We start from the raw sequence: 26496 nt of genomic DNA on the forward strand, positions 1-26496 counted from the left end.
TACACAAGTGTGATTTAACTCCATGCCTTTGGCTCTACTGGGGATTGATTTTAGAACCATTATACAGAAAATGTCTCCGTGGGTTCCACGAAACTAATACTGACAGCATCATCCACTTCACTGCTCTCCTAAAACAGAAAAGGCCTCGGCGCTCAGTACTTACAAAAAGTGTCCCCTTCCCATGAACTGATATGTTTCCTTTTATTAGGAAATAAATCTAAGATAATTCTAATTTCTCTTTTTTGTTCTGGCTGCCAGGAAGCTCAGAACTAGGGTCAGTGCTGACTTACAAAAACTTCTTTTAATATTGTTTTCTGGATTACCTCAACCCTACCCTGACAAAGCTCCAGATTCTCTAACTTTAATTGAAAACTCTGTTACACATGAGCCTTTCAATGCGTTCTCATCAAATGTTTTTTTGGAAAGAGGCAGGGAAGTACAAATAAATACATATTCATGAAACGATCTCTATACTTGGATCTCGCTTTCTCCCGGGAAGGAATATAAAGGCTGTGTGGCTAGAAAAGAAAGAATGTCTTCAATAAAATGCCAAGTGGGAAAATAAAAAAGCAGAACTGCATTGTATATACACTTTGACTACTACTATCAAAATAATGCAGGCCTGAGGATAAAAACAAAAATAAGTTTCTGAAAATACGAGTAGTTGTGTTTAGGTGAAAGGGTTAAAATGGTCATTTCCCCCCCACCTCAAGTTATTTACCTTCTCAAATGGAAAAGAGAGGCCCATGTGGGTGAAGCAGGTAGGCAAGCAGAAGCTGGAAAAGCAGAGTTACCTGGCCTTTCCAATGTCATCCACCCAGGCTGCCACACTAGGAGGGAGGGGACAGGCTACAAGCCCCCAGTTGGATCCTTAGGTACTGGCTCCAGTGAGCGATGGCCTGCATTTTTTTAAGGTCTAGGGGAGATGGCTGGTCCCCTGAAATCACAGCTGTTTGAGATTCTTGCCAACCGCTTCAGTCAGTGGACATGTTCTGAGCGCTCCCTCCACAAGAACAAAACCAGACACCTGGACACAAAGCTGGGGTAGGGATGAGGGTGGGGGGACAGAGGCCATGAGCCATGCATGACTCCAGACCTCCAAATACCTAGGATTTGACTGGCAAAGGAGTAACCTCTCAGCCTTCCATGTCAGATCAAATGCCACTCCCTCCAGAAAGCTTTCCTCATCCAGCCCCAGAAACTACCCCTATACCTGACTGACAGATACTCACCAACAGCCTGCGTCCTTCTCCTTCAAAACCCTCAGCACACCTGAAATCACATTCTCAGTGGCCGTCCAGCTCACAGGGCTGCAAGCCCCAGGCCCAGCACAGGTGTAGTTGGTGCCTATCTATATGAGCCCTGCTGAGGGCCAGGGTTTGGCCAATTGGACTAGAGGCTTAATGGCTGGTGGCTGCCTCTACTGCCGCCATCTGATGACAACAGTGCACATTGGGCAAAGAAGTACCAATGGCCTGAGGAGGGGCAGGGGCAAGATCAGCCGCTCAACTCCCTGCACGGCCCTGGAGAGCAAGGAGGACTTCAGAAGCAGGCTGACTCATCACCTCGCAGGTGGAGTGAGCTCATTCCCTTCCAGAGCATCCTCCAAAAGAAACCCACAGCTGAGATGGTTCCCACGGCAACGTGCCAGCACCTCCTCCACAGCCACCTTCTTTGGAGCGCCATTTGCCTATGCCCACGGGTCACTTAACCCACCCTCCCCCAGCCTCAACCCTCAGAACACAGACTGAGGAGAGGCCTTGAAGTCCAGGCAAGGTAGAGCTCTCCAATACCTCCCCGCTTCACCTGCCTTAATACCTTGAGTCTACCTAAACCCATCCAAGACCAGGAAACTCATCTTCTTAAGTTATGTAAATGTCTAAACAAAATACTACGTTGTACACCTAAAACGAACATATTATATGTCAACTGTAATTGAAAAATTTAAAATATATTTTTTAAAAAGTTATTAAGAGACAAAGGATGTTATATATTAATAAAAGGTCCAATATGGGGGAGGAGAGGTGGGGGGAAGACCAGGAAACTCATGACCTAAGAGTTCAGTCCTTCTTTGGAAAGTCTGACTATGAAAAACTCTAAGCCTGACTCCACCTCCACCCAATTCCCATCAAGTCTCACTTCTCCCCTGTGGGCCTACCACACGGCAAGTCCAGCACAGCCCTTCTTCCAGAGGACAGCCTGAGCCTTCTCCAAACAACCAGGTTCCTTCAACATGCCTCTGACACAGTGCCCACCTTCCCACCCACTCCGGAGGATTACACTAGTCTCTCATCCTCTCAATTTGAGGTGTCCTGTTCAATTGGCTGAGTGCTGAGCAGGACTCAGGACAAGCCTGAAGATGGCCAGAGCTTGTCCCTCCACTGACTCACCCTATACTCACTGTCACCCACCCCCAGGCCTTTCTTTCCAGCTGCTCCCTGCCCACTCCTTCGCACTCATCTCTTGCTCCTCCCCCTTCCCAGAATTTGACACTCACCATTTCATGCCTTTGGTCACTCTTTGCCTGGGCCACCTCCCCCATCCTTCACCACCAAACCCCTTGCCTGACTCACTCTTACATCTTCTAGATTCAAATTTTTAACTTACATTATCACCTCCTCCAAGAAGTCTTACCTGTCTCCCCCAAAGGTGAATGGGGGCCTTCCTTGGGCTCCCTTCACTATACAGGATATGACATCTCTGAATATGACAGGGAAATGCCAGTTCATGGGTCTCTCAACCACTGGCCTCTTCAGAGGCCAGGAGCGTGCACTGGTCCTGATCTAGAAAGAGCAAGTGCTTGATATATATTAAATCTGGGTGGCAGGCGCATGGGTATGTGTTTTACTATGCTCTATACTTGTTCTTATGTTTGAAATGTCATTTTTTTAAAAAACGATCCACAGTAAATGTGATTGAATGGATGAACTATCACTGGCTGCAGTGCCTTCTGCCCAGTGTATAATTTTGAGCATTTCATGTGTCTGTTGACCTCATTCTTCAGAAACATTCCTCTCACCCTGGGGCAGAAGTGCAATGCCACCTGGCCAGGTATGGAGCACAGTCAGTTCAAACCTTCAGATGAGCCCTGCAATGTGCCTGGCATAGTAGTGATACGAAGGCGAGTTTTTTTTAGGACTATAGTATCATTTCATGTCCACTTGTCTTTTTTCACTTGAGAAGTGCCTAGTAGTTCATACTAGCGCACTAATCTCCCTGTAAAATAACCCAGATGGCTAAATGTGGCAGGCAGGTTCTGCTGCTAATTGCTGAAGCTGGGTAATGGTACATGGGGATTCATTACACTATTCTCTACTCCTGCGCTTGCATTTTCCATAATGAGTATTTTTTAAATTCATTCATTTATGCAACAAACATTGCTTAAGTGCCTACCACATGCCAAGCATCGTGTATAAAGACAAAAATAAGAAACAATCCATCCCCATGAATTGATAACTTGATTAAATTCTAAATTATTTGCTATCTTATCTCTCCCTGGAAATGAAACACCTAATGGCACTTGAGCCGTGCTGACCATCACCCTAAAGGAATGAATAGCTAATGAGGGGTGGGCACTGCGTCTCCTGGGCTTGTTTCCCCAGCCCTGGCTACTCCGCCTACACCTGAAGTCTCCCCATACACAGGGGCGTCCCCCGACTCAGTAGGTGGTTGCAGGAAGCAAAAGGTGGGCCTCAGGGCTGTAGCTAATGTCACATCCACAGAAGCCATGCCAGTTCTCTGCAACTTAAAGACAACGTCCCCTCAAAGGGCAGGATCCAAATGCCCTTCATTCCATCATTACAACTTTTCCTAGAGTCCACTCGGCATCAGGTTCTAGGCCAGCTTTGCAGATAGAAATAAAAGTCATATGGAGGCCCCTGGCCTCATGGAAATCAGGGTCTTATTGTCTGGAAATCCTTGGATTCAAATCCTAGCTCTGCCACTCACTAGCTGTAGGAAAGACCTTGGGCCAATTACTAAACCTCTCTGGGCCTGTTTTCCCATCTATAAAATGGGGATACTAATGCCACCTCATGGGGTTGTTGTGAGGATTATATGGTTAGTACATAGAAAGTTCTTGTCCCAGTGCTTAGATGTAAAAAGCTAAGAATAGTGCCAGGCACACAGCATTAGAAGAGCTAGTGAGTATAGCTCTTAGAGGAGTATTATTATTATTATTATTATTACATTCACCAGGCTCCCATAGCCCGTTGATGGGCCCAGGTAATGATGAGCACTGAAATTCTTTGAAAAGAATTAATCACAGAGGCATGGCCAGATTCAGGGACAGGCTCGGACTGGCTTCCAGCTGTCCTTGCATTTATGTGTTCTACGGCCTGAGCTGTTCTGAGCAATGCCCCAGCCCCATCCTTATGGGTAAGAGGTGCCCACAAGCCTGTAAATGCTGCCCATCTGCCTCTTCTCACCGCGGAGGCCAGCAGCAGCACTCCAGCCAGCTCACCAGGATGCCGCAGCCAGGCAGAGAAAAGTGTTTCGTTGTTGTTGCTTGGGAGTTTAATTTTTATGTTTTTCAGGGCTTTTTTTCGTTTTTTGTTTTGTTTTTTGTTTTGTTTTTTTGAGCAGGCCGCCACTTTCTGCTCACTCTGGGTGTTGGGGGTGGGGGCGGTGCAGGCGCTTTAGCCCCATAGACTTGGTGTGGAATGTCAGTCAGCCATATACTCGGCACATTCTTCAACTTCTCAGGGTGTGACTCCCTCACCTGTAAATGGGGCTAACACCTCCCACCTTGTTATGGGGACAAGATCAGAGTATGTATGTGAAACTACCAGTGCAGAGCCTGCAACAAAGCGGAAGAAACACTACCGTGACCATGTCAGAGACTGGAGGCCTGGAGCATCTCTACAGACACAGGAGCAGCCCAACCTTGACACAGCCAAGAAGTGCCCCCAGCCAAGGCAAGGCCAGAGCCCCTGCGCCCCTGCGCTCCCAGGAAGTGGAGGAAAGCCACCCCTCTTCAGAGGTAAGGCCCAGCAGAGGCTCGCCCCAAGACCATCCTCAGGGGTGGCCAGGGCCTGGGGCGCCACTGCCAAGCAAGAGGGAAGGAAGGAAGACAAGAAGAAAGGAAGAGGGCAAAAAGAAGTATGGAAGGGGAATAAAAAGCCCCGGTGTGGCCCTGAGCCAGCCCCACTTCCAGTGCTCAACGCAGCTCTGGGACCTGCAGCATCAGGGACCAGAGAGATGAGCACTTCCTGGTTCCTCAGGAATGTGCAGGAACGTGTCAGGAGACAGCTATTTGGGGCCTGAGAAGGATGGAGACCCAGCTCCATCTCTAGTGAGGAGCTTCTCTTGTCTAGTCAGGGCTGACTCACTGCCGAGCAGGAGTGTCCTGATGAGAGGAGGCGGCCAGGGCAGTGGCTAGGAGTGTGGGCTCTGGCCAGGCAGCCCTGGGTTCACAGGCCACATTCCCACTTGAGAGCTGAGGGGACTGGGGCAAATTATTTAATCTCAATAATCCTCAACTTCTCTGTAAAGTGGAAATGAAAATGTGATATATACCTTATACTTCATAAGGTGGTTATGACGGTTCGTTGATAATGGACTTAGGACAGAGCTGAGTGTGTGGTAGTGTCAGTTGTTAAGATCAGAACCAGGACCACTTGCCCCTCTGGCTCATTCTTCTCCCCTCCTCAATTGCAAAATCAGGAGCCAGTCCCAGGAACATCTGAATTCGAGCGCAGTCATGCAGAGGGCCCACCTATCCATCACTACCTCCAACATGTATGAAATTCACCTAAACTTGTTCACCCACAGACTAGCCAGGACCCCAGCAGCTTCATCTGCCTTCGGAGCACAGAGGTTCACCCTGCCTGTCTGTCAACAGGTGTTCTGAGGCCCACCCACAAGGATGACTTCTGAAGATAGTTTTCATGTGCCTAGAATAAGGGGTCCTTACCAAAACCAGCCCCACAAGGAATGAACTCATGCAGAGAGCCCTTGGACAAGTCATATCACCACTATGGACCTCAGTCTCTTCATCTATGAGGAGATGGTCAGGTGACAGTATAGGTCCCTTCTGGCTCAGACATTCTATGATTTGATTTCTACAGACTGCTACGAGAGAAGGAATAGAGCTGGATTCTGAGAGTAAACAAAGTGAAAAGGCAAGGCTGCCTATTGACACCAGTCCCTTGGTAGATTCCAGGATGAAATCCTTGCTCCCTGGCTCTGGCTCGAGTTTCTCCTGCCCACTGAGCCCACAGGCAGGCCGCCTCCCTCGTACCAAGCCTGTGGGCAGCCAAGCCTACACACAGAACCAACTATAAACGGTCCTCCTTGCAGTGGACAGAGAGGCTCTCCCCACTCCTCCTGAGCTACCCCCATGCACCCTCCTTGCCCCCAGACACACCTGGAGCTATCAGGCTGGAAGACAGAGTTCAGGGACCTTCACAAACCCCAAACAAGGCCTTCTCCACTCTCCCCTCCCCAGGGACCTGGCTCCCCACTTGGCCACACCCCAGCAGGTATTTCCAGAGTAAGAGAGCGAGGCCCAGACACAGAGCACTTCTGGGTCCATAAGGGAAGCGCATTTACCTGGCCCACCCACACCCTCCCTGGATGGCAGTAATACATTCCTGAAAGCTGAGGACACGGAAGAGGCCAAAAGATAAGAAACTGTGTTAGCAGAATGGTTAGCTTCAAAGACAGGCTGGGAAGCCCAAGGTCACCTCAAGAAGTGCTTGACTCTGCTGAGCAACTCTCCTGCCCAAAAGGACAGAAATGCAGAAAGTTGGTGTTGCCCCAGACCCTAGAGTTCATCTCCATGCAATAACCCAAGTAAGACACCTGCAACAGAGCAACTACCACCATCCTACCACCCAGCCCCCTCATTGCCTAGGTAAGGATCAGGTGTGTCTTGTCCAGCATCACAGTAGCCATGGGTACCTCTAAGAAATGACCCCAGGTCTTCCTGGCATATAACGCACAATTGTTCTCCTTGTTCCCAAGGAACAGGACAGGGTCCTCTCAAGCAGTATTGGGGCCTAATACTACCAAAAAAAAAGGTCTCTCCACACCTCCTCCTCTCCTAAATGCCACCCCGCAAGGTCTCAACAGAAAGGAAGAAGAAGGCAGGTGGAACAAGGTCCCGCTGGACCCCGCGTACTGGAGAGCTGGAGGGTCCAGAGGTTCTGTCTGGTTCCACATCCCCGGATGCTGTGGCTAAAGACATGAGGCTGTTGATGTCCCACACTCCAGAGAACCTTCAGCACTGGGACTGGAAGGAGAAGGAAAACCAAGACCCAGGTTTTAGTTCCTTTGAGGCCCTGAACCCGCACAAGACGACCAGAAACTCCCTAAGATTTTCTGAAGTTGGGGCCCTAGCCAAATGCAATAAGACAGGGAACAGAGGGACATGTCAGCATAGTCACTACCTCGGGAGAGGAATCCGAAGTGGGCTTTGGGCCCAAAGAGGAAAAAACACAGCTGTACTGGCTAAAAGGGAGCCGGGGGGCCTGTGCTGGCTCTGCCACCCAGCAATCGGACACCCAGAGGAAGCGGGTGCTGAATGGTGTGGCAGGCTTGGACCCCGTCCTAGGCATAAGGCCAGCTTCCTTGGCTTTGGGCCTCCTCCTGACCGCAGAGCACACCGCTGAGGCCAAGGAACCAGCCCGGGCCCTGCTCTAGGTTCTGGACTCAACCCCGTCACCGGTGTGGCCTGGGTAACTCAGACGGTGCCACACGGCACCTTAGCATCTGCCAGACGTCTTCTGCTGGACTGGCTGCCGCAGCCCCATCAAAGGCACTATCACTGTTCATCACATCCAATATTTAATGAGCACCTACTATGTGCCAGCAGGAGGCTCCTGAGGAGTTACCTTTGCTTGGGGTGTAGAAGCACATCTCCTCCCCAGGTCTAAGCCTCCCCAGTAGAGAAAGAATACGGCTTCTACTTATTTGGGAGGAAAGGAAAGCAGGTACAAGGTAAAACAAATCAGCCACGTCATAGTCTGGCTCAAGACTTCTCCAGTAGTTGCAAAAAACAGCCCCAATTCTTCACCCCACCTGTATGTCCCTCCTCTTCGAGTAACTCTGAAGTGCCCTCTCACTTGTCAAAACTGGAAATTCTCAGGCCCCACCCCAGACCTCCTGAATGACAAACTGGTGATGGGGCCCCACAATCTGTGTTTTAACAAGCCCTCCAGGTGATTCTGATGCACCTTCAAGGTTGAGAACCACTGTCCTACTCCACAAGCCATCCCCATCCTTCTAGGTTTCGGGGCTCTGGGTTGAGGTGGCATGAGTGTGTCTGGATTCCAGTGGTACAGCCTCCAGGCGTCCTGGATAACAGACCAGGAGGCCCTGGAGATCCCATAAACCCACCTTCAATCATCCAAGGAGCCCAAGTCAGTCATAAATCAATGACATCCCCTGAGAATCCTCCAGATGTCCTCAGAGCCAAGAGTTTCACAACAGTGGCCAAAGCAAGTGTGATGAGGCTGCCAAGAGGCTGCCAACACGTCTATCCCTTCCAGCTCCCTCCAGCTCATCCTCTACCCAGGCGCTAAGTGAGCAAGGCAAGGGCTGAGTGGCCCAGAGCCAGGGGAGAAAGAAGAAAAGGCCAGAGCCACAAAACCAAGCAGGGACAAGGAGACATAACTGGAATTCTACTGGCTGGCCCTGGGGTCCAGCCAAGAGGGGCTCAGCTGTGCCTCCCCCACCTCTGGCCTCTTCCAAAACTCTACGTGCTGAGAACGACTAACTTACAAATGCTACAAAATGCCACTGTGAGACGTGAAATAGAAATTCATTTAGAAGCATTCCCAAATACATTCGCAGCAGCTTTCTGTCATTGCATATTTGCTTCATCAAGGAGCAATAAAAGCACAGCTGCTACCCTGGAAGGAGAAAAGATGGTGTGAGTCCCTGAGAACCTGATTCTCAGAGCTTCAGGAAAAGAGGGCAGCGGAGGGGAGGAGAGCCAGGTGCGCCCCGCCCCCCCCAAAAAAAACACACACATGGGAGGAAAGAAGAAACTAAGACTGACTTCTCCTGTCCTCCCTCATCAAATACCAGCCTTTGAACTCCAACACAGAGCACCACCCACAGAGGCAGGAAGTCGGGCTTCTAGTCCCACCTGCCACCTGTAAACAGCTGTGTGACCTGGGCAAGTCCCTCAAGTCCTCCAACCCCTCCAGACCTCTGTGATCTCATCCACGAAATGGGATGCTGAGTCTGTCTCGACAGCTCCAGGGCATGGGAGAGGTGTGAGCACACAAGGCAGGGTGCACAGTGAGATGCTGGAAATGGTATCATTTACATAAATTTTAAACAGGCACGAAAAAAAAAAGACAACTACACAAGCAGGAACTATATAGATGCACATTTATGAGTGAAAACACCAAGCTGGATAGCAGTTCATTCCACTGAGAGGAGGGAATGGGACTGGGGAGACTGCCAGGGCCCCAGCTCTATAATGTTTATGGTCTTTGTGAACTGGACTCAAGAGCAGAAAATCTAGAAATAATGGCTATAACCACCTGAGCCCTGGCAGGCCTTTCCAAACTTCCTTACCTCCAGCTAAACCATCTCATAAGGGTGTTGTGAGGATTAAATGAATTAATATCTGTAGAACACTTAGAAACCTGCCCAGCCCATAGCACAATTCCAGGTTAGTCCATGCTGCGGGGAGAGAGGCTGCACACTCAGCTCCATATTCCCAGATATAGGCCCTGGGCCACAAGTGGACCTAAGCTGGGCCTTCTCCCGAACCAGCAGCTTCTGCGGAAAGGGAATGGGGGCAGGTCTCTCAACCAGGCTCCCCTGGACCCCACTGTGGCCTCACTGTCTCTGCCAAACAGCCCACTGAACAGAGACGCCACTGTGGCATTCATTTTTTAAAAAAGTTAACTACAACTTAGAAGTACAATGAACTTGTCAATCTACTATTGCTTAATTTAAAAAAAAATAAATAATAAGTGGCTTTTATTGGGGCTTAAGTTTGGAAAATGATCCGCGTTTCTAAAGACAGGTTTCAGGGTTTCATGGATGTGAAGATCACTCCAAACAGTTCCAGCCATGGGACGAAGGGCAGGAAACCGGGGTCTGGCCCCCACTTCCCCTCCTCCGGGAAAGCAGGATTCATGAGCCGCCTTCTCCAACTCCCAGGGCCAAGTCTGCAAAAGCACGCTGGGTTCCTGGAAAGAAAGGCTTTTCCAAAATATCGGGAACTGCACTGGAAAGGGCCATTATGTATTATCTGGAGGATGTCTGCGGCGTTTGAAAGGGCAACACTCCTGTGCCAAAAGTCAAGGCAGTGGCCAAAAACAACAGAGGACCTATTCAGAGAGACACACACACATGGGCGCGCACACATATACGCCCACTGATACACATGCCCACTGATACACAGCCCACACTCACTCACAGACAGACACAGAGGTCAAGGCAGGGCTAGTGGGACCTTGGCAAAAGGTGCTGCCCTTCCCCTCCCCTACTTCCCGCCCCCCAGGCCCTCACACTGGGGTCGGTAGGGATCCTGTGTCCAGGTGTTGGAACTTAGAAGAAATAAGAGCCCCGCTTCTCTCTCCATCCCCAAATTACAGGCTGTCCCATGTAGCCATTTCTACATGGGACATGAGAAAAGATAGAGTCTGACTTATCGCGCCCTCTCCCACCCACAAGGAAGGCTTGCTGCCTGTCTTCCCAGATGGAAGGCCAAGTTCCATTAGCAGACCTCACTGAAAGAGGCCACTCACCTTGACATTCCCTCCCCTGGTGTCATGTCACCTACAGATAACTTGAAAATAGAGCTGAGCACCACTCCATTCTCTGCCCATCAGTATTACAGATGGCTTTTTAAAAATGAATCTTCAGGCCCATAAACATGCTCCCCTGAAAGGCCTGGCCTGATCTCACAGACTTGTGACCACCCCCTGAAGGCAGAGGAGGCAGAGGAGGCAGCTTGTCAGAAAGCGCCCCCTCCCCGCCCCCACCGTGATTGCTGCTCTGCCCTCAGCTGAACCATTTGGGGCCTTAGACATAGACCCTGGGCACCAAGGTTCAAAGCTGGGAATCAGGAAGGGCATGTCCTCCCTCTGGCTTGGCCCACAGGGCTTAAAGCCAAAACCGCTCACCACAACCTAAGCCCCCAAACTTTCCCTCACCAACTTTCTTAACAGTCTCATGGCTTCCACAAGAACCTCTACCTTTGGGTCTCACATGCACAGGCTTTTACAACCAAAATAAACATTGAGCCTCAGCTACCTGGTTCAAAGTCTCTTAGATTCCCCTGGTGACAAAAAAAACAGGGAGTGGGGAGGACCAACAGGAGCAGGTGACACTGAAAGAGCCCAAGTAGCAGAGGGGGGACACGGCTGAATCTTAAAGCAGGGACCCCAGTACCCAAAAGCAGGGGTCAGCTCTAGGAAGGCCACCTGGGACAGGGAGTGGCTCTCCAGGTTCAGGAGACCTGAGTTTATTCCTGACAGTTACTCCTTCTACTGAAAGTGTGGAGAGATAGGACTAGAACCCTCCTCACCTTTTCAACCGGGGAAAAAGAACTTCAGAAAAGTCTCTGCCCACCCATTGAGCCAGAGACTCTCCAGTCAAAGACCTGGATTCCAAACCAAGTCTACCCATTCAGGCAGTGGGAGACACTCTTAGCTCCTCTGAGCCTAACGCACCCTGTCTGTGAAATGGAGATGGGACCTCACAAGCTGGCTCATCATGATTAATGGAAAGAAAACCACATGTGAAAGCGCAAATGTTGAAAATCATGAATCACATAATGAGCACTTGATTATGCACCATCTTGAGTTGTTCCTTTTTATTTCATTTATATAAGCCTTGTTTCTCAATTAAAACATAAACTCCAGAATAGCAAAGGGTGTGTGTGTGCTGGTTAATAGATAAGTTCCCAGGTCAATCCATCTGGCTTCATTCCCCACCTGGCTTACTAGCTGGTCAATCTTGGGCAAGTTACTTAACCTCTCTGAACCTCAATTTCCCTGTCTGTAAAACAAGGAAAATAACAGTCCCTTCCTCAAAGGGTTATTTGACAGCCTGAGGTAATCCAAACCATGCAAGCGTCAATCAGTGTGAACTATTAGTCTTTTTACTTATTTGGGGAACCGAGACATTCTTAATACTGGCTGGTTGGTTGTTTGATATAAAACAGATAACTCTCCTTTCCAGCTTTCCTTCTCTCATCTTCTCTTCCCTTCCCAGGAAGTAAATAGTATTTACATCACCTTCCAGATCTTGGACTTGTAAAATGCTTTAAATCAAAACAAAAGGTTCCCGTTAAAGACCAAGGGTGCCAGCACCTGCATCCCCAGCCCTTCCTCACTGTGCAGTTGTGAGCCTGTCATTTTATATCTCTAAGCTCAGGATCTTCATCTATCAAGTATAATCATCCCACATACCTTACAAGGTTGTTGTGAATGTTAAAGAGGCTGCTGACAGAACACAGCAAACACAAAGGCTATGTGCAAGACTGGTTTCTCTGTGCCCCACACTCAACCCTGTGGGTGATAGGCCTGGAGAGGACCCCACGACCCCTCAATGAAAAGCTAATTCCAGCCCAAAAGTAGCCTGCTGTAGCCAAGGACCAAGCAGGCAGTTTCCAGGGTAACAGCATCCTCTGCATCTATTCCCAATTTCCATCCCTGGTTGCCTGTTATTCTCCTCTCGCCTCTAAAGTGGGCTAAGTCACCTTTTCCCATTATTGCTAGGCAACCCAAGAGTGGTACAGCTGCCTACTAGGGGAGGACCCTGGCCCACCCCTCTCCTCCCCAGGCCTCAGGCCCCCACCCTGGGGGTGGCAGAAGGTGAGAAGCAATCCCAGGCCAACAGGGTTTATGGACAGAGGTCCAGTGAGGAAATGAGGAAGTCCACCCCCTCTTCTCCCACCTCATCCTTCTGTTGGTCTGTGCTTATCTGTGATCTATTCTTAAGCAGTTTCCAGGAAAAAGACCACATCATGCTTTTTATAAAAGCTGCTCTTCTTGATTATTCTCCTCTCCTCTTCTTCCACTCACTCACCATGAACCCAGATCCCTGACCTTTGTGTAAATAGTGAGGGAGAGAGAAAGGGGGACACACGAAGGAGAGGGAGAGGGATGCAGATGGCAGAGAGCATCAGAAACTCCTGTGCAGGTGCTTAACTCTGGGAGGTGGGATGACAGGCAATTGTCATTTTCTTCTTTATATTACTTATCATTTTCCAAGGGTTTTTTAATTGAGGTAATTATTATATCATAAAAGTCACCCATTTAAAGCATACAATGCAATGATTTTTAGTGTATTACCAAGGTTGCCAACCATCACAGCTATCTAATTCCAGAACATTCTCATCACTGAGTTTTGTTTTGTATGTCTGTCTGCCTTTCGTTAAATGTTCCTAGATACGCGAGCATTTCTTTTATAAGCTGCAGAGCAAAGTGGTGAGAAGGCAAACTCCAGACCCCAGCTCCACCTCTGGCTCGCTGTGTAAATCTGGAAGAGTTAGGTGGCTTCTCTGAGCCAGTTCTCTCATCCGTGAAATGGGGTAACAGGAGTACCCACCTCACAGGACTGGATGTGTCAAATGCATACAGAGTTCTCAGGACAGTGCCTGACACTTAGCACGTGTTCAGAAAGAGTGAGCAGCTATGATTATTAGAAGAAATTTTTTTTTTTTTTTTTACTTAAAAAAAAATCCAGTCCTGCTCTTGGCTCTGGCCTGTGAAAATGACCCTGCCCAGGCTACCAGAGACCGTCAGGGTTTTTGCTGATTCGTCTGCAAATCAGCTGGAGTTGGACTAAGGCCTTGCCTCTCCCGCCCATCCTCTCTGCAACAATGGCGCTATTTGGGGTGGCTGAATGGGCACACGGAAGGGGCAGGTTGGGGCCATGACTGCTGCTGACCTGGCTTTGGGTCTCATGCATCACAACACTGCACTCATGGTGCCCTGCATGTCGAGATCCTGCTGGATAATCCCCAGGCAGGACATGATGGGGGAGAGCAGGTGGGACAGGGCAGAGAGCGCCTGACCAGCCCTCTCTTTATGTTTACCCCCTACCTGCCGAGAAGGATGGAGTCTGGGGCTCAATGCTCAGCCTGAGAACCAGTGAGAAATATCAGACACGTGTTAAGAGGAAGGTGGGCTTCCAGGGTGGCTCTAAGCCTTGGTTTGCTTAGTCTCGCACCCCCAATACTCCTGGCCTCAGTCTGGGCCAGGTATGGACAATCAGTACTTAGGATGCTGGCACCTCAGCGAATGGAGACAGAACTCTGGAATGAATCATGAGTCCGAATGGGGTGACCGTCTGGCCAGGACTAAGAAAGCAGGCTAAGGGGGTTTCCTCTGTCCACGGCCTCTCGGCCATGACCTCACTGGGGAGCTGCTGGGCTCCAGGACTGCTCTAGCGTCCTTGGTGAGTAACTCAGCCCAGCTCAGGGGCCCTTCTGCAGAGATATAGGCTGTGTTTACACAGTAGACTTGACAGCGGCAGGGCCAGTGACGAAGGTGCCCTCACATCACAGCCCCTCGGCCACACACAAGGTCCCAGGAAAACTGGGAGGGTTACACACATGGAAGCAGCTCATGTGGGATTAAAGGGCTGAGATGCACAGAGGTGTAGGGCTCCAGGGCCCAACCTGTGAGCTGTACAAACAGCCGGGCCTTTCAGAAAGGTGAGAGGTCAGCTCTGAGAGGGACAAAGAGAATGGGAAAGGACTAGTGAGAATAAGAGGGGTGTTCCCCGACCCACAGCAGCTTGCAGGCCTTGCAAGGATGACGTACCGTTGCCCCTGCTCTGCCCTTCCAGTCTTCTCCTTTCTCCCCTCCTGTCCTACCCTCCTTCTCTCTGTCTCTCTGTCTCTCTGTCTCTGTCTCTGTCTCTCTGTCTCTCTCTCTCTGTCTCTCTCTCTCTCTCTCTCTCACACACACACACACACACCCGCCTAAAGCCTAGCTGCCAGGGAGAGGGGAGGCTTCCCAGCAGAACCTTCGAGTCCTGTCTATCCTTGGAGATGAAGCTCAAATGCCACCAGTCCTTCAGCTTCTCCACCACCACAGGTCATAGTGCTGGCTCCTGCCTTGCAGTGACCTCGGCATTTATCTTAGTCACGTTTCTGGCCATTATTGGCACAGCCGGGTATGCTTTGCTGTCTTTCTGGTTCCCGCTCCACCCAAACCATGATTCCCATGACCCCACATAGGTGTAGCATCTGATACCTCGGAGGGGTTCAATCAGTGTTCATTGATAGACTCCACAAAGAGAAACTATCAATGTTCTTACCCTATAAGGGACTAGAAGGTGGAGGAGCAGAGCACCTGCTCGTCCCTACAGACACACAGTAACAGGTCTGTTACTAGGTCGTTTCAGGCTGGAACTGCCCCACCTAGGCTCCAGACCTACAGGAGGCACTAGGTCTTGTGTGACAAATCCTCACACCAGGTTTATGGTTTGTGACCACTGACCAGGTGCCCAGCCCCAGACCTTCCTCAAGAAGATGGAAATAGGAAGCCCAAATCCCAACCACAAACCCCGAACTACAAGAGGCCCATTTGGTCTGACCTCCTCACACTCAGAACTGCCCCACAAGGAAAGTCCCAGGGGTCAGGGCCTTCTCCCGCCCCCACCCACTGGGCATAGCTCCAGCTCCACCTTGAGGAGTGAGACTTCAGGAAATGAGTTTCTTCCTTTTCCATTTGAAAAGACCGATGACCAAGGATTCCTCAAGAAGAGCCCGTTAGCCTCTTACTCCTACAAACCCATCTCCAGTGACCCCAACAGCCCCTCAAGGTCCCATCATTCTTCAAAACTGAAAAGCCTGGATCTCAGTGCACTCCGGGCCTTCTCACACCTGTCTGTCTTAGGGCGGCCTAGGTAGCAGCCAGAAGCAGCCCACCTGCCTGGTCCAGGCCAGCTGGCCTCCACAGCTGTGATGTTTCAGGCCCCTGTCTATTCTCTCCTTCAGGCTTTGTCAATCATTTTGCCATCCAGTGGGACACCTGTTCCCAGCGCAGCCACAAAGGACAGGCTTTGTAGAGGAAGCAACTGTAACAGGTCTGGGAGCAAAGCAGGGCCGGGTAAGTGCTGGGAGGTGTGGGGGGACCTGCTATTTAACAGTAGGGTCTGAAGACAGCCCTAAGTTGTCTCTTTCAGACGAAATTCATATTTTGAGGTCATTTTACCTGTCCTATTACAATCTGACAAGCACTTTAACATACATCTCTTCATTCTGGATACCCAGGCAGTAGGAAAAAGGTGAACAAGGACTTCACATTATTGTATAGGTGAAAGGACTGAGAAGTCAGAGAGGTCAAGTGACACTGAATGAGCCAGAGCTGACTTCAGAGTCAGAGGTCAAGAACAACACAACTCTCATACATTCCCAGGCAACCTTGGCTCCTTCAAAGATAGGCTTATATACTACATCTATCTCACAGCGCATCTCAAAGGCCATAGAAACTCTGGTTCCTCAAAACTGTTAACATTTATTGAGTACTCGCTATCTGCTAGGTGCTATGCTAAATTCTCCATGTACATTACTTGGTTTAAACCTCCACTCAACTATATCAGGCAGGAATGATTATAATCTCCATTTCTCCATTGGTATCATCAGGTAAAGAGCAGGTCAGTGACTCCCCCCAGATCACAGAGCTGATCAGTGGAGGGGCAGAGACTTGAACCCAGTATGCCCAGCGCATGCCGATCTGCAGACGCTGGAGCCAGATAAAGCCCCGGGATGGGGTGGTTTAGCTGGAATGTGAAGCATTTCTTCCCTATCTCCACCCCCAGCCCTGAGTTGGGAGCCATGCATGACACCATTTATTCAATTATTCCTTCACCTCCTACAAGAGGCCTGACTCTGTGCTAGGCACTAGGGATTCAGCAGAGGAGAGGAGAGGCTGGGTCCTACGCCCACGGACACTGGCATGGGGTGAAGCAGGCAGGAGTCAGGACAGGGGCATGAGGATGGACACTAGAGCCAAAGCTCTCCTCTCACAGGTTTTGTTTCTGCCAGGTAAAACTGGTTTTCAGACTCCTAACCTTCAGAGCAGGCAGGTGTCCTTTCCACTCCATTCACAGCAATCCTCTACCCTGATCGGTGGCCTTGGATAGGTCCTGTAATGGTCACACAGGCCAGAAGCAAGTGTAAACAAGGCAGCTTCTCTTCCTGCAACCGGGCATGACAACCGGGCTTGACATGGGTACAGAATTAGGATCTGGGCCTAGTTACAACCACATTCTTACACCTGCCTGGGCCACCTCTCTGTTTCAACATCCATTAGCTCAACAAATATTGATTAAGCTCTTATATGGGAAAAAAAAAAAAAAAAAATCAGGGCAGCCACCTGTGAAAATACACATTAAACCAGAGCCTCCAGAATTTAAGGAGAAAGAATAAAATTTAACAGCAGAGCTGCCATTTTACATATCTTCTCCCGTCAACCCAGCAGAGTGTGTGTATGTGAGGGGGTTCTTAACTCCTTTTTATAAGTAAGGAATGGAAGGCTGACAGAGGTTAAGTAACTTGCCCAAAGTCACGAGCCTGAAAGTGATGAGGCAGGATACTACTCAAAATCGATGTCTCTCTAGCCCATCTGATACCCACACACACGTACACATAAAGGCATGAGCAAGATCCACATAAGGGAATAAACTGGGCACTCTGGTCAACCCAGAAAGATGGGCGTTCAGACCTGCTGCCCCTAGGAAAGGTGGCTTTGGAGCTCAGCCTCGAAGGTCAGGAAGACTGCGAAAACCAGTTAACTCCTCTAATCCACTGCATTTTGTGTCTGGAGCCAGGGAGCCCAGCCTGGTGAACTCTGCACTGAAGCATTCTTTGAAAAAGGGACAAGCCAAGGCCAACCCACTGCAGACTCTTGAGTCATGCCTTCTACCTGCACAGACTTCTACCTACAGCTGCATCAGACATCACCATTCACCAGGGAAGTGCTTCCTACCACATCATTTAATCTGATCCCTGTAAGAGCCCTGGTGGGGGGCGGGGTAGCAGGGCAGGAATACAGCCCCTTTAGAGAGGAGAAAACAGAATGGAGATGTCACAAGAACAGACACCTCATCTGTCTTGTCCAGAGCTCTATCCCCAGCCCCTCAAACCATGCCTGGCAAAGAGCAGGTGCTCCAAAAGTATTTGTTGAATGATCTAATAAAAGCTCAGATAAGTGAAATGACTGCCCAGCTCTCACAAATAGTTGTTTGTACCAGGGCTAAAAACAGGATCTTCTGCCTCCCACCCAGTGGCCTTTGTACCCATCCCACTGCACTGTGTCCTCCTCCTTCCCCCTACTCACTCTCCTGCCTCCACCTGGAATGGTCAGACTGTCCATTTGTCAGCTCTGGTCTCACTCAATTTTTGCCTCCCAGGGTTGGCAGGGAGGGCATCAAAAGTAATGAGTTACTCTAAGTCTGATGCTCCACAGGTAATACTACATCTTTATGTCCTGCTGAGAACTAGGTAAAATTTATAAATGAGGAAACTGAGGGCCATGCATGGTAACAGAGAATTCGTGACAGAAAAAAAAAAAACTTTAGACCAGATTTTCAGAGTCAGGCCAGCAGACTGTGACGTGTATCACCATCCCCTCCACCAACCCCACCAAAGCAGGTATTGGCTCCCCTTGGTCCAGAGATCCTGGCAGGTTCTGGATGCCAGGCCTTGGCCCAGCTTTCCTGCCTCCCTCACCAACAAGGGACAAGTGAGGGGAAGCTGCGTACCCCAAACATGGCTGCATCCCAGCCTCAGCACACACCAGCCCGGGACTCTGGGCTGGTTACTTCCCCCTCTGCCCCTCATTTCCTCATCCTCTTGTGTGCCTAGTTCACAGAGTTGTTGGGAGTAACAACTGAAACAATATATGTGACAAGATCAGAACAATGCCTGGCACATATCAGCCAATGCCAGCTCTTAGAACTGTTGGGTTTGCCCTGTGGATTACCAAATTTCCCAAATGACCCTGTTCCCACCTGTCTCCCCAGAGGCCTGGTGCACACCCACACCACCCAGACCAGAGCTTTATGAATATATATGAAGAGAGAGACTATCATTTTTCTGCCTAACTACATTTAACATTCATTCATTCACTTGAGAATACTGAATACTATGTACAGGTCCAGTGCTCCGTGCTGCGGAGATAGGACTTTCTGCCCCCCAGGAACCTAGTCCTCCCACATTTCTTAGACGGGCCTAATTCCTAATTCTTGGACAGTCCTGTCACTCTAACCCTTCCCGGGCACACAGTAAGTGCTCAGTACTCCGCATGGAAGATGCCAAGACATCCACCACCCTAATCCCACTGCTCTTGTCCAATTCAAAATCTATTCTCAAGAAGGCTTCACCCTGAAATTTTAAAAAGAGTCCCTCTGCCTTGTCCCCAGCGGAATATCTCAATTACCCTCTCCACTCTCACTCCAACAGCCCAATTGTCTCAGGAAATAAGTGGGCGAGTGGGGGGTCTGTCACAGCTCTCCCCCAGCTCTTCAAGAGGGGGGCCCACAGGAAGAGGAAGAGGGGTGTTTAAGCAACTGCCGCATTTCAAAGAAGTCAGCTCAAAGCCGGGAGACCTTTCAATGTCGTGGTATAGGGCTGGGCCCAGCAGAAACTGGCCTGGGTCTCAGGTCGCCAGGCTTTAAGGAAGCTCTTTGTGCGTGTGTTTTAAATTACCTCTGCTTGTCTGATGAAGTGAGTAAAAGGGCTTAGGATTCCTGAGTGAGCTAATACAGGATGCCTTTGGCTGAAAAAAACTTCAGTCGGCTCCCTAAACTCCCCCCCCCTCCCGCCCGCTTTTAAGTTTAAAAAAGGGAATGAATGTTACCATTTTTGGACATGAGCGTTCTCCCTCAAGCCCAGCCCTAACCGCACTATCCAGAGGGACGCGCGCCATCCTGTTCCCCCCCCATTCCCAGATCAGCCCGGGGTGGGGAGGGCGAGGAGGGATGAAACGAGGAGGGACCGGATGGGAGCGGGCAGCGGGGGAGGAGGCAGAGGGGGTGTTCAGGGTACGTGGCCGCCTGGGGCAAGAGCTCACCGCGCAGGCAGGAAGCAAAGGCAGGGTTGGGGCGCCCTCCCCCCACCAAAAGAGTGGTTTCTGACCTCTTCCTGCCACCGGCCACTGTGCCGGAGTCCCATTGCCGGTGGCGGAGTGAGCACCCGGTACACGGAGCCTGGGACGCGGCTTGGTGGCTAAGCAGGGATCCCCAATGAGTGACCCCAAATACCCACGGAGACAATCCCCTGCCCTGAAGCCTCTCAACTCAGATCAAGTTGCCCAAATTCGCCTTCTCCCAGGAATGAGTAGGGGGTCAGAAGGGCAGGACGTAGACGCATTCCCACCTCCGCTTGCAGCTACCAACCTGAGTTAATCAATAAAACGCTTTGCTGTCCTGACCCCGCCCCCACACGGCCCGCTGGGGAGCCTGCATATATCCCTGGGTTTTCTCGGCCCAAACCCCATTCTAGCAGGTCCACCTCCAGGCTGACCCAGAGGCGACTGCCAACCCCTCCGGCGCCCGCTTTTCCCTTGGTGTGCGGGCTGGGAGGCGCAGTCCTATGCAGCTTGCCCCTCCAGGTACCTAGCCCAGGGCGACCAGGAAGGGCGCTGCCACCGCACGCCATCTGGAGAGGCGGCCAGGGGGCGGAGAAGGGAAGGGAAAATCGATCCCGAGCAGCAGCCACGGAGCCTGGGGTTCAGTCACAACCTCAGGAGCACCGCCCCCGCGCCCTGCCCACGCGGGGACGGTGCGGCAGCAGCCGGGTGGCCTGGATCACCGGCCCCAAGAAGACCTGCCCGCCGGCTGCCCCACCTCCCCGCCCTCAGGCTGCACGTTCGCGGGCTCCAGAGCAGGGGCGCTCCGCCTTCCGCCCCGCGCCTGTAACCCAACACCCCACCTAGCAGCGGCCGCGCATCCCCCGCCCCCGCTTGTGCGCGCCTGGAACCCGTTCCGAGTCCCGAGCAGCTAGAGCAGCAGGCCGAGCTGGCCGGAATGGGGGTCTGCGGCGGGCTGGGATGGCTGCTGACCTTTCTCTGCTGCTTCTCCCAGGCCGGGTCCAGTAGCAGGTCTCGATCCCAGTCCTCTTCGGGCTGCATGTAGTCGTTGGTTTGCTGGGAATCATAATGGTCCATGATGGTGCGCGCGTGCTAGGGGCTGGATTTCTTCCTCCACCTTCTCTCCTGGCGGCAGCGGCTGCCTCGGCGTGGGGAGGGAGTCGGGCTGGGCTGGGTTGGACTGGCGGGGCCGGGCTAGTTCCCCTGCGCCCGGTTCCGCCGCGGCGCTGCTTGCGAAGGTGGCTGCTGGCGGCGGCGGCGGCTTGAGCTCGCGAACTGCCTGCCTCGGGGCGGGCGCTCGGACCTAATCTCCACGCACACTGAGCGGGGCGGACACACTAGCGCTGCGGGAGCCAGGCGGCGGGGGCGGGGGGAAGGGGCAGAGCCCTCCCGAGGTTCTCCATTGGCCAGGTCGAGTTGCCCAAACTTCCCCCCATCGCCTCTCATTGGGAATTCCTGGCATCCGTCAGCCGGGCCGCGGCGCATATAGGTGGACTGGGCGGCCCCCTCCCAGCGCGCGCGCCTCCGCCCACTCCCCGGGTTCCCACTCCCTCGCGGCTCATGTGACACCAGCTTAAGCTGAACGGGACCGAGCCGGGGGACGCCTCCCCGAGCTCAGGGACCGAGTGGCAGCGCGCTCCGCAACCCCAGGAGCCGCCGGGGATTGGACACGCTCCCCGCCCGCGGGAAGGCCCCGAACTCCTGCGCGCCGGCTTCATTGCTCTCCCAAAAGCGCTCCGGTACCAGGCGGCCAGGGGCAGGAGAAGGGACGCGAGGAAATCCGAAAAATATTTCATTTTCTCTTTCCCAGGGTTCGAAGAGGCCGGTACCCAAGGAAAGGGGCGGGGAATGCGGGAATGGAAAGGAATTTCCTGGGAATTTCCTGAGTCCACCGCCCTCACCGCCTCAGCCCCGCCAGCATCTACTGGCCAACCCCTGTCCTCCAGGAGCCAGGTTTCTTACCAGCCATCAGCGCTCTGAGGCCACAGAGCTTTCCCGCCTCGCCGCAGTGTCTTTTTTGGCCAGACCTCGGGCTCTGGGGACTGCTCCGTTGTGGGGCTTCCCACGTGGTGGCTACGACGCCCAGCTTCCCGGGATCACCTGCGGGTCCCCGCGGGCTGGCGGGGTTGGACCTACCCTCAGACACACCCGGGCAGCATCCTGAAAACTGGGAGAGGGGGCCCTGAGTGATCTACCTACTCCACGCCTCCCCGCTCCGCTCATTACACACACCTGACAGGTGAGGAGACAGTGCGGTTCAAGGAGTTGAGCTTGGAAAGGGATTTAGCAGGTTCCACAGGTCATACCCTTAACCTTATGCCGACAAGGTTTATTATTATTGGAGGAGGAAGGAGGGCAAGATTGACTAAAAACCTCCAACTTCTTAGTGCCTGTCTGGGCTTCCTTCCTCAGACCTAGTTAGTAAGAGGGTCTAAACACCTTCCCCAGGAGTGATAGACACCTAGAAGAGGCAGGCCTCACAACCTGGTGGGCTCCCCTGAGGGATCCTGAGACTGAAGAACAGCTGTAAGTAGACCTCCAATAGCTTATGCACATAGTAGTGCTTAATTTATATTTGGCCCTGTGGGATGGCTGAGTCGACTGCAAAAAGGCAAGTGTGGGAGTCCAGAGGTAAGTGAAGGAGCTGAAGGGAAAAGTTCACTGACAGGAAGGGCCGTGAATTAGGATACTTGAAAGGCCACAGATGGAAAAGGTGAAGGTAGTGGCTCTGACTCTCAGAAGAGCCAGCTGCTGCTGTTGTAAGCAGATATCCACGGTGGTGTCATTCTGTGCATCATTAGTAGACCTCACACGCTTATGCAAGTGCTCCCAGTCAGCCCTGTGACCACCACAAGTCCCTGGCTGAGGAAGCACTGCTTCTGAGCCACAGAGACAGCAGATTTATGGACTATTTTATAACCATTTCTAAACTATGGCTCTAAACCTAACATAAAGGGTAATGATGGTACTATATCCATTCATTCACTCAATAAATATTTCCCGAGCACCGTCTGCGTGTCAGGGGATGTGCTAGATATTATGTATATAGAGATGAGAAAGCAATGTCTGCCCCCATGCAGCCCAGCAGAGACAGGTACAGAAACAGAAATATTCTGCAATGAGATGTAATGAGATAGATATGCCCAGGGGACTGAGGGCACAAAGGAGAAGCATTCAACCCAACATGGGAAAGGAATCTCCAGGTATAATTTTTTGGAAGTAAAATTCAAGTGAGCCTTTAAGAACAAGAGTCAGCCAGATAAAGAGTGTGGGAAGTTATCCCAGGCAGAAGAAACAGTGTGAGTTAATACATGGGGGCAGGAAACTGCTTGGTGTAAAAGGAATGCCTAGCATTTCGGTGTGGCTAGACTAGAAATTCAAGGCTGGGAGGAGCAAGAGATGGGACTGAAGAGGTGGGAAGCGGCCAGACCATGAAGGCCTTGTGTGCCGTGTGAGGGGAACAAGGCTGGCTAGAAACTGGGACAATCAATTGCAAAGCTGTTGCAATAATCCAGATAGAAATGGGGTCTTAGTCCATTTGGGCTACAATAACAAAATACCATAGACTGGGTGACTTAAACCAAGGGTCCCCAAACCCCAGGCTGCGGACGGTACCAGTCAGTGGCCTGTTAGGAACCGGGCCACACAGCAGGAGGTGAGCGGCTGGCAGGCTAGCGAGCAAAGCTTCATCTCTATTTGCAGCCGCTCCCCAGTGCTAGCATCACTGCCTCAGCTCCACCTCAGATCAGCAGGCCAAAAAGGTTAGTGAACAATAAACATTTATTTCTTATAGTTCTTGAGGCTGGGAAGTCCAAGAGCAGATTCAGTGTCTGGTGAGAGCCTGTTTCCTCGTTCACAGATGGCCAGCTTCTCACTGTGTCCTCCTGTGGTAGAAGGGGTAGGAAGCTCTCTGGAGTCTCTTCTAAAAGGACACTAATCCCATTCATGAGGGCTCTGCTCCCATGACGTAATCACTCTCTTAATACCATCACATCAGGGGTTAGGATTTCAACATATAAATTCAAGAAGGACATGAACATTGAGTCTATAGCAAATGGAGAAGAGTGGATAGAAATAATTAGGAGATAAAACTTAAGAGGCCTAGGAGTTTGGGTGGAAGGATGAGAAAGCGGAATCCGTTGCTCTCAACCAAAGTCCAATATGGAACAGACCATGCACTTCACCTATATTATCCTGTTTAAGCTCCACATACGAGGTGAGAATTGCCTCCATCTTACAGAGAAAACCAAGTAAGTCTCCAAGAGGTAGCTTACTAGTTCAAAGTTACACAGATAATGTGACTCCTAAACCCATGCTATTACCCCAGTGGTTCTCAACCCTAAATTAGTTTGACAGCCTCCTCCCGGGGGATATTTGGCAATGTGTGGAGACGTTTTTGGTTGTCACAGTTGATAGGTTACTACCATTGGCATCCAGTGGCTAGAGACCAGGGATGCTGCTGAACATCCTACAATGGACAGGACAGTCTCCCCACAACAAAGAATGATCCAGCCCAAAATACCAATAGTGCCGAGGTTGAGAACTCCTGCTTTAACCATGGTTTCTAGTTTGAACTTCTGGTAAGCGGAGGAAGTACAACCAATTGAGATAAAGAATTTCAGTTTTGGGAGTGGAATCTGACTTGAAGTGCTCTGAGACTATCCAGATTCAGCTGTACAGCAAGCAGTTTACTGAGTAATCCTCACCTCAGGAAACAAAGATTTGAGAGTTACCTGCTTATAGGTGGTCATTACCACCATGAGACCATCCATGAATAATGCCTAAGTGGAGCTGAGCAAGGGAAGAACCTGGAAAAGCATCACTTAGAAAGGGAGTGTAAAGAACCAAAACCCCTGAGAAAGACAGGAAATGGTCAGTGGAACATGGAAAGCCTAGACCATGTGGTGTCACGAAAGCCAAAGAATGGAAGTTTCAAAGTGAGAGGAATCAGCAACATCAGATACATCAGAAAAGTCTGGAAAGTAAGGCCTAAAAGGTGTTCTTTGGATGTAACAGCTGAAAATTCCTTGGTGCTTTAAATGAAGACAGTGAACACAGAAAGGAAAAAAATATTGGGCAGTAGCTAGAGGGGAACTAGAGCCAAAGGAGGAATTATTTTTAAGAATAGGAGAAACTTGAGTTGTTTGTAGTCAGAGAGGAAGGATTCAGTTGAGCAGAAAGGATTGAAAATGTAAGCTAAAGAAAGTTGACGGATGGCACAAAGTTCTTGCAGAGACAGGCCCAGGTGAGTTCAAGGACACAGGCTAAAAGATGGATCAATAAGAAGAGGAAAAACCTTATGTTCTGAGAGAGTGGAGGGAAAGTAAGGATGCATGAGGATGTCCATTAGTGTACGGGAAGTGGGTGAGAGAGTGGGTTGAAACAATAACTGATGATCTTATCTTCTCAGTAGGGAGGAGACACTGAGACATGGACCCAAGGTGATGAATTGACTAATCTTTCGATCCAGGACTCACTGATGGCCATCCCCCTGGCAACACTGTCCTATTTAATACCATCTTCTGTAAAGAAAACAGAGTTACTAAATTGTTGATTTTTTAGGGATGCCAACATGTATGCATATTTATAACATCCATCAGTCTTTTAAATTGGAGTAACACAGTAAAATGCATGAATCAAGTGCACTAATCTTAAGCATAAAGCTCGGGGAAATTTTACACATGCCTACACCCATAGAAAACATTTCTAGCACCTCAGGTTTTCTCATGCCCCTTCCTAATCTGTACTCCCACGCCACATAGGAAACCCGTATTCTGACTTCTTATCACCAATGATTATTTTTAGTTATTTTTGAACTTTATACAAATGGAATTATACAATATATACACTTCGATTTCTGGATTTTTTGCTCAATTTAATATCTATGAGATTTGGTATTAGTAGCTAATTTTTTTGTTTGTTTTTCCCTCTGTAGTAGTCCATCGATACATATATCGTAAGTAATTTATCCACTCTCCTATGGGTAGGGATTTGCATTGTTTCCAGTTTGAAGCTACTACAAATAAAGCTGCCATAAACATTTTTATGCGTGATTTTAGTGAACATATGTATTCATCTCTCTTGAGTATACACCTAGGAATAGAATTGTTGTGTCATATGGTAGATATGTTTCACTTCAGTAGATATTGCCAAACAGTTTTTCAAACTGGCTGTAACAATTTACTCTCCAAGCAACAGGGTATAAGAATTTCGGTTGCTCTACATTCTCCACCACCCCATAATTTTTTTTTTTAAATTTTAGCCATTAAGATAGGTGAATAGTGGCCTCTTTTGAAAGGTTTAATATTTTCATATACTCATTGATCATTCAAATAAATAACTTCCATTCTTATTGCCATTGATTCTGATAGCAACTGATTCTCAATTTATTAGCTGCTTGAGAAAAGGGATGATGGCATGGGTGCTTTATTAATTTCCCCAAATTTAATTAATTCAACAAATATTTATCAAGCAA

At 50.2% G+C, this 26496-nt stretch overlaps 1 protein-coding gene and 1 long non-coding RNA gene across 5 annotated transcripts in view; one reads left to right on the top strand and one right to left on the bottom strand.

The window, feature by feature from the left end:
* The window catches only part of ACTN1 (actinin alpha 1), a 90704-nt gene extending 69300 nt beyond the window's left edge, over positions 1-21404 (bottom strand). For 2 of the 3 annotated variants that reach the window (XM_006915151.2, XM_006915153.3), the window contains exon 1: positions 20994-21399. In XM_006915151.2, coding sequence (XP_006915213.1) covers positions 20994-21098 — 105 coding nt within the window. In that variant the 5' untranslated portion in view covers positions 21099-21399. Of the gene's footprint in view, positions 1-20993 lie in introns of all 3 variants that reach the window. The other variant, XM_006915152.2, reaches the window with a different exon arrangement.
* Positions 21405-21504: 100 nt separating this feature from the next.
* Positions 21505-26067, top strand: LOC112482424. 2 transcript variants are annotated; one of them, XR_003047305.1, is made up of 2 exons: positions 21505-22260; positions 25432-26067. It is a non-coding gene; the product is annotated as an uncharacterized LOC112482424 (long non-coding RNA). The 2 variants fall into 2 exon arrangements; XR_003047306.1 differs by having other exon boundaries at positions 25435-26067.
* The last annotated feature ends 429 nt before the right edge of the window (positions 26068-26496 follow it).

The sequence above is a fragment of the Pteropus alecto genome, unplaced genomic scaffold, assembly GCF_000325575.1.
Source record: "Pteropus alecto unplaced genomic scaffold, ASM32557v1 scaffold276, whole genome shotgun sequence".
Lineage (NCBI taxonomy): Eukaryota > Metazoa > Chordata > Mammalia > Chiroptera > Pteropodidae > Pteropus > Pteropus alecto.